At 60.4% G+C, this 16,388-nt stretch overlaps 1 protein-coding gene across 2 annotated transcripts; it reads left to right on the forward strand.

Annotated features, from left to right (window-relative positions):
- Positions 1–596: 596 nt before the first annotated feature.
- On the forward strand, positions 597–15,480 carry TFCP2 (transcription factor CP2). Of its 2 annotated transcripts, none has more exons than XM_061443983.1 (15): positions 597–811; positions 4,718–4,869; positions 5,777–5,853; positions 5,942–6,047; positions 6,254–6,360; positions 6,941–7,093; positions 8,711–8,821; positions 9,457–9,545; positions 10,164–10,241; positions 10,947–11,041; positions 11,565–11,655; positions 12,800–12,906; positions 13,868–14,010; positions 14,594–14,645; positions 14,776–15,480. In XM_061443983.1, exons 1-15 carry the CDS (start codon positions 690–692, stop codon positions 14,811–14,813), a joined length of 1,521 nt encoding a protein of 506 aa, XP_061299967.1. In that variant the 5' UTR covers positions 597–689; the 3' UTR covers positions 14,814–15,480. The 2 variants fall into 2 exon arrangements, with proteins under 2 accessions (XP_061299967.1, XP_061299968.1); XM_061443984.1 differs by having other exon boundaries at positions 10,164–10,212; positions 10,948–11,041.
- Positions 15,481–16,388: the final 908 nt, after the last annotated feature.

The following is a 16,388-nucleotide window of genomic DNA, read 5'->3' on the forward strand; positions in this document are numbered from 1 at the left end:
ACAGTATTTTTCTTTTTTCTTTTCCTTTCCCCTTTTTTCCGGGGGGGGGGCGGAGGGCGGCCCTGGGTCGGTTTCTTTCCCTCCATCCCCGCTGCAGCCCCGGGAGGGAGAAAATCCCCGCTCCCCGTCCCGCAACCGGATGAGTCCCGCGCCACTCAGCGCAGGGATGAGCCGGGACCGGGATTCGAACCTGCGACCCTCCAGAAGGCACCGCACCGGCCCCCCATCCCCACCAGCGCCCCAACCCTTTCCCCTCATCCAATCCCAGCGCTGCTGCTCCGACTCGAAGCTCTCCATTGGCTGTCGCACACCGCGCGTCACCGGCGTCGCGCGACTCCCATTGGCCGAGCACTGCGAAGGCGGGGCGAGGGTTCCTCGGTGCCACCGCCTCCATCTTGCGGGGCCGCGGCCCGGGGCCCTCGACGGGGCTCGGCCGGGGGGGGGGCGGCCCCGGGGCACCGCGGGGCCTTGGGGGGGGCTCCCAGGGTACGGCCCCGTCGGAGCGGGGAAAGGGGCCTGGGGGTGCCCGGGCAGCGAGGCCCCCTCGGGGGCTGCCGGCCGGAGGGGCTCGGGGCAGGCGCGGCCCCTCGGAGGGGCGTGAAGGGGCCGGGGCTTGGGGGTCCCGGGTCAGACGGCCCCGGAGGAGCCGCTCCAAGGGCTCGGTGACGCCGGGAGAAGCGGGGAGCAGCATGGCCTGGGCGCTGAAGCTGCCGCTGGCCGACGAGGTGATCGAGTCCGGGCTGGTGCAGGACTTCGACGCGAGCCTGTCGGGCATCGGGCAGGAGCTGGGCGCCGGGGCCTACAGCATGAGGTAACGTGGGACGGGGCCGCACATCGGGCCTCGCACCGGGGGGGCGGCTGCGGACGGGGCCGGGACGTGGCGGCGGTGGCTTGGGGCTGGGGTCGCGGTTGCGGTGTTGGGGACTCGCTGGTGCGGGGCTGGTCCCCGCTGTGCTGGGAGCCCGTGGCCGGGCTCTGGGTTTATGGGCAGCGCTTTGCGCCGGTGAATTCCTCCCAGGAGCCGGGCGGGGATGGGGCAGGGGCAGGGATGCGGCTGAGCTGCCCGGGAGGAGGGTGCCACAGGAAGATGCCTTGACACGAATCTGGGGCTTTCTGGGGCGGCTGCAGCTGGAAATGGGGAAAGTCAGGGCTGAAAGTGAGCGGTAACGCACGCAAGCAGCTCCCAGGGAAGTGGAAGAGCAGCGCTCCGCCCGCATCCAGGCTCCGTCCCTCTTTCTTCCAGGACAAGGAGATCCAGCGGCCTCCCGAAGCCATTCCCCGGCTGTTGGGAGCTGTCGGAGCCTTTGGGGTTGGTTTAACCGGAGCGCTGGGGCAAAGCCCGCAGCAGGGGTGGGGTGGGGGTGAGCCTGGGGGGGAGCGCGTCCATCGCCCCCCTGCGACAGCAGCTTCTGGGAGCAGGGGTCCGCCGGTGCTCCTTGTGCTGGGGAGGGAGGGCAGAGCCTCCCGCGTGCGCAGGGACATGCAGCTTTGCACTGGGGGCACTTGCGAAGCTTCAGGGCTCCTTTCCCTCTTCCCTGTCCCCGGTGGCTGCGCCGCTGGCATCTGAAACCTGAGGACTCTTTGGAGCCTGCTCCTGCGCTGCGCTGGCAGGGAGCAGAACAGCGTGCGCGACCTGCCCTCCCATCTGACATTTGCTCTGATGCTGCGGGAAGGGGGAGGATCCAGTGGGCACCCCGGAGCTTTGAGCCTGTTTGTGGCTTCTCCCGGGGGGGTTTCCCCGGCTCCCTATGGAAGAGGCGCGTGGGTACCCTGGGGGCGGGCGCTGCTGGGTGCTGAGGGAGGATCGTGCTTCGTGGTGGTTACGGAGCCTGGAGGCTTCATGGGGCCGTTATTCCCTGGAATCAGGTCTTGAGGAGAGCAGGGATGGCTTTGAAGGTGATGGACGGGCACGGGCTGAGGGCTTCCATCCGCTCAGTTCTTTTGCCGTTGCTTTTTCCCCCTCTTGCCCAGGAGATCTTCTCCCACCCCAGAACTCCTGCATAAAATGACTTTGCCGCAAAGCACGTTCAGTTGTGCAGGGGAGTTTGGGGCTTTGGAGGGAAACACATCCCCGGGAGCTGCAGGAGCTTCTCCTGCTCCAGAGGGAGCAGGCAGGAGCACGCGGGGCTTTGTCTAAAGCAGCACCCACCGCTGGCTGCTGCTGGGGCCACACCGGGTGTCCAGGATGTGGTGGGGCTGCTTGTGGGGTGTTGGTCCCCAAAGGCTTTGCAGCTTCCCAGCTCCCCCCAGACCCCCCCAAAACGCTGCTCCTGAGCTTGGGGGCAATGGCAGGAGGCAAAAGAGCCAAGTGCTTTTTGTGCTGCTGCGAATCCCCTTGCAGGAGCTTTCCTTGGTTGTTCTGAGGAACCCCAGAGTGGTTTGGGTTGGAGGGACCCTAAAGCTCCTCAAGCTCCAACCCCCGCCATGGGCAGGGACCCCTTCCACTGGAGCAGGGTGCTCCAAGCCCCTGTGTCCAACCTGGCCGTGAACACTGCCAGGGATGGGGCAGCCACAGCTTCTCTGGGCACCCTGTGCCAGCGCCTCAGCACCCTCCCAGGGAAGAGCTTCTGCCTAATGTCTGATCTAAGCCATTTATAACCACGTTCTCTCTATCCTTCATGTTCTGTTGCTCCCTGCAGCACTCGGAGCTGGCCCCGTTACCTGGGTCCTACAGTGCAGACACATACGGGTGCCTGAGCAACCAGAGGTCCCAGCTTGCAGTGAAAGGTGGGGTTTGGGCCATGGTTATGGGGGTCTTGGAGGCAGGATGTAGTTGTGGATGGGGCATCCACAGCTTCTCTGGGCAAGCTGTGCCAGTGTCTCACCGGCTCCTCAAGCTGTGGCTGCCCCATCCCTGGCAGTGCTCAAGGCCAGGTTGGACACAGGGGCTTGGAGCACCCTGCTCCAGTGGAAGGGGTCCCTGCCCATGGCAGGGGTTGGAGCTGGAGGAGCTTTAAGCTCCCTTCACCCCAACCCATTCCAGGGTTCCATGTAGCCCAGTTCCCTGCTCACGGGGCAGGGCTGCAGGAAGCTCATCCTCTGGGCTGCCTCCTTTGCCTGACTGTGGGCACGTGCCTCGATGCCAAGAGCAGGGCCTCAGCACAGCTCCATGTCCGGAAAGTCAGGATTTGGGTGGGAAGGGCTCTCCTGCTGGCTCTGGGGAGCAGCCATAGGTGTTCCTTGCCCAGCGGTGGAGGGAGGGTGGGTGCTGTCACTTGAGGGTTAAAGCCCTGTTTGGGTGGGAGCTGGTATTTGGCCAGATCAGTCCAGTTTTTCCTTAGGAAAGGTTTTTAATGTTCAACTAAAGGGAACAAAGGAGCTGCTTTAACTCCTTCGTGCACTGCCACCAGCCCGCGGCCTGGAACAGGAGCTGCAGGGGACCTGGCTCTTCCTCAGGGCTCAGTCAGCTCTGTCCCCTCACCACGGTTCACCTGGGGCTGGGACGGGGTGGTTTACGTGCTCTGGAGCCCTTGTTACGGCTCAGACCAACTGCTGAGGGTCAGGTTTGGAAGCAGTTCCTATTAAATACATGTCCATAGGCTGCCGAGTGTCGCTGATGGGTTTAAATGAACACTGTTCCCCAAGCTCTCGTTGTGAGCAGTGGGAAGCATCTTTGAGCGCAGGGATGTGCAGAGCTCCTGGCCTCTACCCCGGGGACCCAGAGGCATCCTTCTCCAGGGAAGAGTCTATAGTGCAGGGCTTGGACACCTCCCTCCTCCAGCCAGCACCAAGAGTGGCAGCGCAGCACCCAGGGGGTGATGAGTGCGGTGTGCAGCTCCCATAGCACCCAACTCCTGCATCTGGGAGCCAGGAAGGTGCTGGGGCTGTGGCAGGTGAACGGTTGGTGCTGGTGCAGCACCTGGCAGGGTGAGGGGTGACCCAGGAGGTGCCTGCGGGTGTCTCAGGCACTGGGCTCTGGTTTCTCCTCCATCCCATGGCATGGGCGCTGCAGCATCTTCTGGTGTCTGTGGCCATCCCAAGTGCTCGGTGAGGGTTAAGGCTGCGTGGTGCCCACCACAAAGAGCTCTGGGGGCTCTCGATGGCTTTGGGGGAAGCTGGGGTCCATCTCCTGGTGCCGGGGCTGGCAGGGCTCTTCCCGTGTCCGAGCCTGCAGGATTTGCCCCCCTGAGACGTCTGCGTGCGTGGTGCTGCGGGTTACAGCTGGGGGAGGGAGGGTTTGGTGCTCTGACATCCAGCGTGCCTCAAGGGCTCTGCCTGGGCCGGCCCTGGGGCTGGGGGGGGCTTTGGTAAGCACGGAGGAGGCAGTGGTGGAAAATGGGTGACCTGGATCTCAGGACTTCAGCTCCTGCCAGAGGGGAATGAGCTCCTGGGTGCTCTGCCTGGAGCAGGGGGGTCAGGGCTGGTAGCACCGGGAGGAGGATGGGTGCTTCCTGGCACAGCCCTGGTGCTGCTGCGGTGCGGTGCAGGAGCGGTGCTGCTGGAGGAGCTGAGCTGCTGCCTGAAGCATCAACCCTGTTGTCTCTGGGCTTTGAAGCAAGGAGTGTGTGGGTTCGGGGTGGACGGGGGGCGGCTGACCGGACCGAGAGCACGTGCCAGGGCTTTCCTGCTCCGTGGCAGCGCTGCAGAGATGACAGGGCTGAGGGGTTTGAACTGAAACCAGCTCAAAGCTCTTCCTAGGAGGAGGACCTAAAAACCGACCGCATCATCTCCCTGTAGCCGGAGCTGGAGTGACTGTGTCTGACAAATCTCTTTGCAGCGACGTCCTTGCCCTGCCCATCTTCAAGCAGGAAGAGTCAAGTTTGCCTCCCGAGAACGAGAACAAAATCCTGCCTTTCCAGTACGTGCTGTGCGCGGCCACGTCGCCCGCCGTGAAGCTGCACGATGAAACCCTCACCTATCTGAACCAAGGTGAGGGCAGCCCCCTGAGCCTCCAGGAAACAGCCTGGAAAGTGGAACTCTGCCTTTGGACGTTTCCTGTTGGGGATGGGAAGTGCTGGGATACTGGCTGCAGTCATAGAATCACACAATGGTTTGGGTGGGAAGGGAGCTTAAAGCTCCTCCAGCTCCAACCCCTGCCACGGGCAGGGACCCCTTCCACTGGAGCAGGGTGCTCCAAGCCCCTGTGTCCAACCTGGCCTTGAGCACTGCCAGGGATGGGGCAGCCACAGCTTCTCTGGGCACCCTGTGCCAGCGCCTCAGCACCCTCCCAGGGAAGAGCTTCTGCCTAAGAGCTCATCTCAGTCTCCCCTCTGGCAGGTTAAAGCCATTCCCCTTGGCCTGTCCCTGCAGGCCCTTGTAATATAATGGAGTAGTCAGCCCCATGGAGTAGTAAATCCCACATTGCTCCTGTTTGGAAGTGCCACATCCTTCCCCTTGCTGCCTGTGCTCTGCCTACAGCAGTGGTGTCAATGCTCTGTAGGATTAACCTGATGGAAATATACAGGGTGTAGGGGGTTAACTGGTGGTATCCGTGTGGGGTTCCAGCTGTACCCACTGCTCCCAGGTAGAACTGGAAGATCCGGGTTGGTGACCAAAGGCAGGTGAGGTTTGTGTAACAGATTTCTTCCCTTGGGTTAATAAAGGTGATTCCTGGGAAGTTCTGCTGCAGGAAGGGCGAGGATTGTCTCTTCCTGGAGGGGGGTGGTACAGCTGTGGCTCCAGTGGCTCCTGCTTGTATTCCCCCCACTGAAACACAGCCTGAAGATCCAGTGGCATGCATGGTGTGGCAGAAAACTATGTCAGAACGCCCAAGGAGGGGCAGCAGGAGAGGTCCGTCCCCAGCTAACCTCGAGGGGTCTTTGTCTGCTTCCCCCAGGGCAGTCCTATGAAATCCGGATGCTGGACAACAGGAAAATCGGGGAGCTGCCCGAGATAAACGGGAAGCTGGTCAAGGTGAGTGGAGAGCACGGGGCTGTGTCCAGCCAGGACCATCCCCTGCAGGAGGGAGCAGCTCCAGGCCCTGACTGCCTCTCCCCTCCAGAGCATATTCCGGGTGGTGTTCCACGACCGGCGGCTGCAGTACACGGAGCACCAGCAGCTGGAGGGCTGGCGCTGGAACCGGCCTGGGGACAGGATCCTGGACATCGGTGAGTCCCATGGCAGGGGCAGGAGGAGATGGAGGTGCCTGAGGTGCCTCCAGCGGGGCTCCTGCTCCTTTGAGGTTAAGGGGCAAGGTGCTGTCAGGATTCTGCACTTTGGGAGACGCGGTTGCTTCTCCCATGTGTCCCCTGGGAAGCTCTTCCTCTTCTTTCTGCTACAAAAGGCAGCTTGTTCTCTGTATGTGCCCCTCCAGATATCCCAATGTCTGTGGGCATCATTGACCCCAGAGCAAACCCAACTCAGCTCAATACTGTGGAGTTCCTATGGGATCCTTCAAAGAGGACTTCTGTGTTTATCCAGGTAAGAGAGAAGTGGAGAAGTTCCTGTTGATAGGAAAATGCAAGTTTTCCAAGGGGGAAGAAGATGTTTCTTTTAACTGGGAGCACTGAAATAGCAGCCAGATGCTACAGTGGTAGAAGGATGTCAACTAAAATACACCCAGCCTGCAGCAGTGCAGGAGAGCAGCAGTTTGTGCATTAGCCAGGCACAGGCACAGCTGACTGCCAGTGAGTTTTACGCGTTCTGCTGGTGGTTTAGGTCCTGCTGCTTTCATGGTTTGGGTCTCCATCATCAGCAGATGCTCTTGCACATCTCAGGCAGCTGCCTCAAACCCCTCTCTGCAGGCTGGGGGGGCGAGCAGGCTGCGGCGTGTGGAGGCTGGTGCAGCCCAGCTCTGTGCCGCTGCTCGGGGCTTGCTTGGACCAGTAAGAGGTTGCAAAACGTGTGGAAAGAATGTGGTTCCAGCTGTGCTGTGGCATCCCCTTAACTCCTTCGTGCTGGATTCCACCCTGGGCTGTCCTGGCACCCACGAGGGAAGGGGAAGCTGTGGCTCTTCAGCCGTGGCACGGTTCCTAACCCCAGGCTGCTTTGCCTTCCCCAGGTCCACTGTATTAGCACAGAGTTCACCATGAGGAAGCACGGAGGAGAGAAGGGGGTGCCCTTTCGGGTCCAGATAGACACATTCAAGGAGAATGAGAACGGGGAGTACACGGAGCATCTGCACTCTGCCAGCTGCCAGATCAAGGTCTTCAAGGTACCTCAGCCCATTGGTGGCCTTTTCCCACTAAGAAATAAACTAGGAGTCAGTCCCAGGTCACACTGCAGCCCCAGTGAACATCATGGGTGCAGGACCATGACCAAGGTTGCCTGCAAGAAGGGCCTCTTGTTCCTTCTGGTCTTGCCTTGCTGCCCTCTCCCTGGTTCCTCCTCTGTCAATGCCATTGAGGCTTCAAAACCAGCGAGCCAAGAGCAGCCTGCAGAGAGACCATGGCTGGTGCTGCCTCTGTCTGGAACCTCCCACGTTTAGTCTTGAGTCTTACCAGCTTGGGAGATCCTCCAGGGAGCTTTAGTGTCTGTCTAAACTCCTCCCTTTATTAGTCCCTGTGTCTAATGGGCCTTCTGCCTCTGATGGGTCCCCTGCCTCTGATGGGTCCCCTGCCTCTGATGGGCCCTCTGCCTCTGATGGGCCCTTTGCCTCTGATGGGCCCTCTGCCTCTGATGGGCCCTCTGCCTCTGATGGGCCCTTTGCCTCTGATGGGCCCTCTGCCTCTGATGGGCCCTCTGCATCCGGCCTCTCCAGCAGCACAAGTGTCTGGTTCCTGTTCCAATTCATGTGCACAAAGCCGAAGCCATGATATGGCAGGGGCAGCCGCTGTGGCCTGGGTGACTGAGGAGGGTCCCTTTGTGCTGCCTGGTTGTCAGGTTGCCTTGCCCCTAAACATCTCATCTGTGGCTCCTCAGCTCCCTCTCGGGGCACTGGGCACGCAGGGGGCCCAGGTGCCTGTGCTGGTGCTGACCTGGCATCTTCTCCCTCTTCCCTCTTCCCTTTTTGCCTGTTTGGATGGTGACATTTTGAAGGCAGGGGGTGGTTGTCAGGGCTTGTTTGGCCTCTGGCTGGTACCTCAATGCAAGCAGCCAGAGCGGGTGGCTGGGAGTGAAGGGATGAGGACAAGCACCCGGAGAGTGGGGCTGGGAGGCATCGGGTGCTGCATTCCTGCTGAGCTCCAGCTCTCTGTGCCGGGGATGGGCCTGGGGATTTTGGCTCTGATGACCTTGAAGCAGGAAAACCCAAAGCAATGGAGCTGTAGCTTCAGGGCATGGCCTCTGGCAGAGGGTAACGTGGTTTGGGCTCCTGCCCCTCAAAGCTGGGAGTGTTTTGGTGATCTCAAAGAGCTGCTGGGGGCCCTTTCCCCATGCGTGTTGGGGTCTGAAGCACAGATCCTTCCTAGCCACCAGAAGCAGCAGTCCTGAGCATGGAAACATAACAGCAACCACTAGATTTTCATGGCAGAAATGGGTCCTTAGGCCACCAGAAGCAGCAGCACCTCCTCACCCAGAGCACTGTTATAGCTTGTTCAGGTCTCCACTTTGCTGTCCTAAGGAAAAGAGAGTGGGAGACTGGGAGACTGGGAGGGGGTGTGGGCAGAGACCACACACAACCAAGCTTAAAGGGAATTTGGGGTTGTTGCAGAAGTGGTTCATTCTCTGCGCAGAGACCCCCAGCCCCTCTTCCTTTTCCCTCTGTAAAGCACCAGGTGGATGAGGATGAGGATGTGCCACCTTTTCTGGTCCTTGCATTTACTGCCCATCTCTTCCCCCACCTGCTGCCGCCCTTCCACGCTGCTGTTCTCACAGGAATTCTCCTTTCCAGCCCAAAGGAGCTGATCGGAAGCAGAAGACAGACAGGGAGAAGATGGAGAAGCGAACACCTCATGAAAAAGAGAAGTACCAGCCCTCCTATGAAACCACAATCCTCACTGAGGTGGGGCCCTCACGCAGCACTCGCAGGGCTCTTGTAACCAAACCTGGCTCCTTCTGCCTGTGGGTGGCAGGGAATTGGCTCTTCTGCTTCCCAGCCTCTGGCCAGGTTGGGAATAGCTGCAGGACAAAAGCAGGATCGGTTCTGTAGGCAGAGGGGAGGGTTCTTACTAGACCTGAGAAAGGGCTCTTGTGCCTGGCAGCGGGATGGGGTGTCCCCACTCAATAGATCATCTCATAAGAGATGGTAACTGGGGGAAGGAGCCCTCGTCCTGCCCCAGGTTGATCTGGGAATGCTTCTCAGTGTCTGATTTGGGCTCAATCCACCATGGATTTGCTGCTTGGAGGAACCCAGGCTGGTGGGCACCGGGTGTGCAACAGAGCCAGAGCACTGGCTTAGATCCCAGCTCTCATTCTGCTTGACTTGTGTGACTTTGGGCCTTTTGAGGTTAAGAATCACTAAACCCCAGCTTTGGGACAATCTGCAGTCTCTTAGCCTGGCTGCTTCTGGTCCCCTACTTTAGTCTTTAATTGTGTTTCATAGTCAGTCTGGAGGTAGCTGCTCACCTGTGCTGAGCAGAGCAGATGTGGGAGCTTGTTCAGAGCAACCCTGTGACGATTCTGGGTTCTCCTTTCTAGTGCTCCCCCTGGCCAGAGATCACCTACGTCAATAACTCCCCATCCCCTGGCTTCAACAGTTCCCACAGCAGCTTTTCCATTGGCGAAGGGTGAGTTTGGAGAAGAGCCTGGCTTGCACGAGAGGCCATGGAATCATGGAATGGGTTGGGTGGGAAGGGACCTTAAAGCTCCTCCAGCTCCAATTCAGCTCCAGGGACCCCTTCCACTGGAGCAGGGTGCTCCAAGCCCCTGTGTCCAACCTGGCCTTGAGCACTGCCAGGGATGGGGCAGCCACAGCTTCTCTGGGCAGCCTGTGCCAGCGCCTCAGCACCCTCCCAGGGAAGAGCTTCTGCCTAAGAGCTCATCTCAGTCTCCCCTCTTGCAGGTTCAAGCCATTCCCCTTGGCCTGTCCCTGCAGGCCCTTGTCAAAGCCCTTGAGGCTGTTACTTGTGGCTGCAGCCAAGCTCGGCTCTGGCACAAGGAGCATTTGCTCACACGTTCAGCTACCAGCCCACCTCACTCTGCCTTTCCCTGTTGTGTTAATGCTCTTAACATCCCACTGCACCTTGACTGTGCTGCCGCAGCCACGGAGCTGCCGGCCCTGTGTCCCAGTGCTCGTGGCTGTGGGATGTGGAGGGTGGTGGTTGCTGCTGGCTGGGATCCTGGGCAAGAAGGGGGGGAGCAGCTCTAACCTCATGTTCTGCTCTGTCTGCCTCTTCCCAACCCAGCAATGGCTCTCCAAACCACCAGCCCGAGCCTCCTCCTCCGATCGCAGATGTAAGTCACACCTCAGAGCTTATGCTTGTAAGGATGGGGCACAGGTCAGAGCATGGGATTTTGGGGGTTGTTTGCTTGGGGGGAGTCTGCTCTGGTTGAACATCTTTGGGGAGCTGAAACTCTTTGACTCCTCATTAGAAGAAGAGGTGATGGAGTGAAAAGTGCTGGGGGCAGTGTTCTGGAGCTCACTGTGAGCTTTGATTACAGAATCATGGAGTCGGTTGGGTTGGAAGGGACCTTAAAGCTCACCCAGCTCCAACCCCTGCCACAGGCAGGGACCCCTTCCACTGGAGCAGAGTGCTCCAAGCCCCTGTGTCCAACCTGGCCTTGAACACTGCCAGGGATGGGGCAGCCACAGCTTCTCTGGGCACCCTGTGCCAGCGCCTCAGCACCCTCACAGGGAAGAGCTTCTGCCCCAGAGCTCATCTCAGTCTCCCCTCTGGCAGGTTAAAGCCATTCCCCTTGGCCTGTCCCTACAGGCCCTTGTCCAAAGCCCCTCTTCTTACTTACTGCCTGGGTCCTCACTGTGCTTTCCCCTTTGCTTCCTTCCCTTCCCTCTGTCCCTCTGAAGCCCTTTTAGACCCAAGCCCGTGCAGGCTGCAGCCTTTGCTGTGTGTGCCGGGAGGGCTCAGCAGGCTCTCGAGTTTAGGCTGTGAACCCAGTTGGGGCTGCTTCCCCCATGGGACCGCTGCCACGTCCCCCCTGAGGCCGTGCCCCTCCTGTCCCTCCCTGCAGAACCTGCTGCCCACCAGCACGCCGCAGGAGGCCCAGCAGTGGCTGCACCGAAACCGCTTCTCCACCTTCTCGCGGCTCTTCCGGAACTTCTCCGGTAGGTTCCCACATCCCCCCCCGTGCCTGCCCCTTCTCCGAGCCAAGCCCCGGGCTCCTCCTGCTCCCGAGGCCATCCCCATGCAAACAGAAACGTTCTTTAACACCTCCTGTTTCACTGTAACCCACTAAATGGGGCTCCCTGAAGGCCCTGTTCTTCGTCTCTCACCTCGCCCACGTAGCGGGGACTGGGGTGGTTTCTCCTCCAAGAGCACCCTCTGATGTTAAAGCAAGCTGAGGGCTGGGGGGAGCGCTGTGGCTAAAGAGATGCTTCACATTTATTTGCCTCTCCCTCCCTGATGATCCAGGGTCACCCGGGCTGGGAACGACCCCGTGCACCAAAACACTCTCCTGCAAAACCAGCCTGGCAAAGAAACCTTTGGGGGAAGCGGGGGAACGTTGCTCCCAAAAGGCAGAGGCAGTCTGGGGATGGGCTGAGCTCTGTGAGCAGGAGGAGGGGGAGCCCAGAGCCCCCATCCCAGACACCCTGGGCTGTCTCCTGACTTCTCCCCCTCACGCTGTAGGTGCAGACCTGCTGAAGCTCACCAGGGAGGACGTGATCCAGATCTGCGGCCCCGCGGATGGCATCAGGCTCTTCAACGCGCTGAAGGGCCGGTACGTGGAATTCCCTGCCCAAAAGGGACTATTCCTTTGCACCTCTCCCTGGAGAAGCAGGGACTGCTGTTGACCTGACCTGTCTGAGCGGGAGCATTGGGAAGGGGCCGCTGCAGCCGGGTGGGGAGGCACAGGGTTGGCTTTATCCAGGAGGGAAGGTTGGGGAGGCATCGGCGTGGATATCTGATATGGGGCAGCGCTTCAGGGGGTCAGGGATCTGCCTCTGACAGCAGACATGGGAGCTGTGGTCACACTGTGCTGGGGAGAAGGGCACGAAGGACAGGAGGTGCTGCACTGCAAAGTGAGACTGAAGGAGAAGGAGCAGAGCTCGATCTGAGCCGTGGCTGCTCAGGCCTCAGGGGTGACCCATCCAGTTCAGCTGCTTGGTACCAGATGGCACCATGCCCCTGGGCCAGCTTTCCCGTTACAGAATCCCAGCCTGGTTTAGGTTGAAGGGACCTGAAAGCTCCTCCAGCTCCAGTCCAGCCCCAGGGACCCCTTCCACTGGAGCAGGGTGCTCTGAGCCCCTGCATCCAACCTGGCCTTGAGCACTGCCAGGGATGGGGCAGCCACAGCTTCTCTGGGCACCCTGTGCCAGCGCCTCAGCACCCTCACAGGGAAGAGCTTCTGCCTTAAGAGCTCATCTCAGTCTCCCCCTCAAGCAGGTTCAAGCCATTCCCCTTGGCCTGTCCCTACAGGCCCTTGTCCCAAGCCCCTCTCCAGGTTTCCTGCAGCCCCTTCAGGCACTGGAGCTGCTCTCAGGTCTCCCCTTCAGGAGCCTTCTCTTCTCCAGGCTGCCCCAGCCCAGCTCTCTCAGCCTGGCTCCAGAGCAGAGCTGCTCCAGCCCTCGCAGCATCTCCATGGCCTCCTCTGGTCTCTCTCCAGCAGCTCCACGTCCCTCTTGTGCTGCTGCCCCGGAGCTGGATCAGGCCTGCAGGGGGAGGTCTCCCCTCCCTGCCCTGCTGCTCATGCTCCGGGGGCAGCATCACCAAGGTGGGGATGACCACGACAGATTTGCTTTGAGATGAGTTTGTTGATCTCTTTTCCCTCTGAGGATACTGGGCAGGGAGAGCGCTGGCAGAGGGTCAGGAGCTCGAGGTGTCAGAGCAGATGTGGTGGGGTTCAGTCCCTGCTCTGTCCACAGGATGGTGCGGCCCAGACTGACCATCTACGTGTGCCAGGAGTCCCAGCAGCTCAGGGACCTCCAGCAGAAGCACGAGGACGGGGACACAGTGACCAGCACGTTCTTTGGTAAGGGCTTCAAAGCGTGGCTCAGGGCACGTGTGCTTGGGCTCCTGCAGCAGGACCAGGGGAGAATAATTCAGATTCACCCTGGGGCTGTTTCCAGCCCTGCTCCTGCTGCTCATGGACGCTCAGCACCAGTTGCCTCTGATCTCCTCATCCCCACGCCACTGCCTGTGGGGTTTGGGCTGCCCAAAGGCCCCTCTTTGTGTTGCTAGCACTCACAGAGCCTGCACAGCAGCTCCAGGAGGGTCTGAGGCTCCTGTTTTCAGCTGCTGCATTTCATGTTGGCTGCTGCCGTTCTCTTTGCCTGCAGCCCAGTGCAGGGGGTGTCACAAACCGAGGGGTAAGGGTGCCAGAAGATAAGGATGAGCCCTATTAATCACCCTGGCCCTGCCCAGCTGACCTGTCTCACCAGATGGGGCTGCAGACCCTGCCTGTTGGCTGGTTGCCTGCTGAGCTGACAGATGCTGCTGTGAGAATCCAGCATGCCCAGACAACAGGGAGTGACCTACATTTGTGCAGCAGCAGGCCCTGGGTTGTCACCTCCGTGACTGGAGTGAGTACAGAAGCAAACCAGCTCCTCCTTTTCCTTGCCCTGCTCCAAAATGGATCCTCTCCCTTCCCCCAGGAACCTGCCTGATGGGAGTGGGGGAGCAGGGGGGAAGCTGGGACAGGACTGGAGCACCCCCAGGAGCGGTACAAAACACTGCTTGGTTGATGCCAGTCGAAACAGAAGCTTTTAGGGCAAGGACTGCATCAGTAAAGAGCCCTGCAGGGCACTGGTGCCAGGCAGGTCACTGCAGAGCTGCTGCTGCTGTAGCTCAGGACATCCTGCAGCATGAGCAGGCACCGGGGGTGCTGCAGCTTGGCAGCTGCTGTGTGAATCAGGCACAGCAGCGACTGCAGCCACGGTGTGGGCACCAAAGGCCCCGCTTGGCATCTGCTAGAGGGGCTCTCCTGCTCGCAGTGTACCACGCCATCTACCTGGAGGAGCTGACGGCCGTGGAGCTGACGGAGAAGCTGGCCCAGCTCTTCAGCATCTCCTCCCAGCAGATCAGCCAGATCTACAAGCAGGGGCCGACGGGGATCCACGTGCTCATCAGTGACGAGGTAACAGCCTCCGGGTGCTCCTCCTTTCCAACCTCCTGCACTGCGTTGCTTCAGCTGGTGTGTGGCCGAGAGTCCTCTGAGCTCCTTGGTGGAGGCTGCAGAGGAGCCTGGGGAAGGGATCCCGGGGGCAGGACTTCAGGAAGGGCCCTGCTCAGGTTCCAAGGACTCAGAGCTCGTTGTTGAAGCCAGGAGAGCCAAAGATGCTGATGCCTGGGGACGCTGCTGGGGGCACCTCCCTTAAACCCATGGGATTCCTCAGCGTGAGCAGCTCTCCCTGAGCTCACCCAAGTTCTGTTCTAAAACCAGGGATGGGAATGGCTGGGGGAGGACTCGGCTTTGAGACCCAAGAGTTTCTCTCCTTGCTTCCCTGTTTGGACCTTCAGCGCTGGAGAGCTGCAGAAGGGAACAGTTATTTATGGCTGGTGGCTTTGCTACCTCCCAGAGACTGAGCTCCTGCCCGAGCAGCTTCCAGCCCTGTACCCTGTGCCCATGGCTGAACACGAAGCCCTCACTTAGCTGTGAGGCACCTGTGCTGTGTTCAGACACAGCCTTGGGCTAAGCTGGCTCTTCCGGCTTCTTGCAGATGATCCAGAACTTCCAAGATGAATCCTGTTTCGTTCTGGACACCATGAAAGGTGTGTAAGTGCCCAGCTTCCAGCTTGTTTCCCTCCTGCCCTTCCTGGGGGGAGCTCTCGTGTGAGATCCGCTCAGCCCAGTGGGTTCTTGGCCGGGGTGAGTGGCTCATGCCCTTTGCTTCTCTTGCAGCTGAGACCAATGACAGCTACCACATCATCCTGAAATAGGAGGGCACGGGAGGAGGAGCACTCACCATCCTCCCATCACGAGTGGAGACCCTTCACTTCCAGCACAAGGACACGAGCAGAGATCTGGGAACTCAGGAGCATCCTCTGCAAAGCCCCCCAGCTGCCGGCTCCTCGGCTCTTGCTTGCAGAGGACCTCAGCCTCCTGCCTCTGATGCTGGTGCTAACGTGCAGCGAGGCTGGGAGCTCTCCTGTGTAGCTCTGGGCAGAGCTTTGCCCTTGGGACCCAAGCCCTGCTGAGGGCTTTGGCTGGGGCAGACGTGCTCAGCTCTGCTGCGGGGCCCCGGTGACGCTGGCAGACTGGAGAGAACATGAATGCAAGTGGCCCAGCAGAGCCAGCCGGCCCTGGGGCAGGTGCTGAGCTGGGCAGGTCTCATAGACTGCGTGCTGTGCTGCTGGAGTGGGAGGTGAGGGCTGGGGGGGTCTTCAAAGGTTTTATTAAGCTTTCATTTAATGCTACAACGCATCTCTTAGACAGAGGTGGGGACTTTGGGTTTCTCTTCTCCACCCACCCGAAAGTGGCACTGGCTCCATGGGTGCCGTCCCTCTTCCCATGCAAGGGGGAGGTCAGGAACTTTTCCATGTGGATTGGGGTGTGTAAAGCTGGAGCAAACCGTGGAATGCAGCAGAGGTGGATAAAGAACGAGCGTGCTCTGGGGTTCTCGTCTGCAGCTTTTAGCGAGTGCTCTGCCCCTGCATCCCCATGCCTCAGCACTGGGGGAGCCCTGAGCACGCTGAGCAGGAGGAGGCAGCAGGATCCCAGGGTTATGGAATGCAGAAGCGCCTCTGTGCAGGGTTCCAGGCTAGCAGGGAAGGCTCTGGGGCGAAGGCTGTGGCCTGACGGGATGGATCCTGTGCAAGATCAGCTGGTAGAGACTGCCCATGGTACGGGGCTGCCTGAATGAACCAGCAGCATGACCCGAGGGTGTTTGGAACCAAAACGTAGGAGCAGAAACGCAGAGTAAAAGCTCCAGTGAGGCTCCGGGCAGCTCCAGCACAAGGCAGGATGTGCTGGATGTGACTCTCACGTTGGTCATGGCCCTGCTGCCGGTTGTAAGCCAGGAGCGACTGTTCCCATCCTCTGGGGCTGCTCCTTGCCTCGGGGCCGCAGGCGCATTTCCCAGTGCCAGTCCCAGCTGGGGCAGTCCCTTTGCCTGCACCTGCGGAGCTCCCACAGCCGCTGCTGTGCCCCCATCCCGGGGGGAAGCACCCGGACATCCCCGGCTCCCCTCTGGCTCCTGGGTTGCGCTGCTCAGACCCTGCTGCAGCGCCGGAGCCTCAGCAGCTCCCCGCAGCTGGTGCTTGGGCTCCCGCTCGCATCCAGGCACCTCCCAGGTGCTTCCAGGGCTGAGCAGAGCTGGGCTTGGCCAGGACCTGGCGGATGCAGGGGTGAACCCTGGGCATGGTCGTAGCCGAGTGCTGGCAGGGGGGGCAGGAGCCACCTGGGCTGGTTTGCCCAGGGCCTGGCTGAAGGCACTGGGTGGTGATTGCAGGCGGGAGGATGTGGCCACTTGGCCTTTGTGCCGGGCTTTGGGCTCGTTTGCTTCCTGAACCCTG

Source organism: Pezoporus flaviventris, unplaced genomic scaffold, assembly GCF_033815535.1.
Source record: "Pezoporus flaviventris isolate CSIRO_AGI_PZ_B2104156 unplaced genomic scaffold, CSIRO_AGI_Pfla_v1 ptg000592l, whole genome shotgun sequence".
Classification (NCBI taxonomy): domain Eukaryota; kingdom Metazoa; phylum Chordata; class Aves; order Psittaciformes; family Psittacidae; genus Pezoporus; species Pezoporus flaviventris.

Excerpts from the sequence above, each read along its gene's own strand:
- TFCP2 (XM_061443983.1), top strand. The coding sequence starts at position 690 with ATGGCCTGGGCGCTGAAGCTGCCGCTGGCCGACGAGGTGATCGAGTCC. Across the intron at positions 5,854-5,941 it reads TAAACGGGAAGCTGGTCAAG|AGCATATTCCGGGTGGTGTT; the intron begins GTGAGTGGAGAG and ends TCTCCCCTCCAG. Across the intron at positions 6,361-6,940 it reads GGACTTCTGTGTTTATCCAG|GTCCACTGTATTAGCACAGA; the intron begins GTAAGAGAGAAG and ends TGCCTTCCCCAG.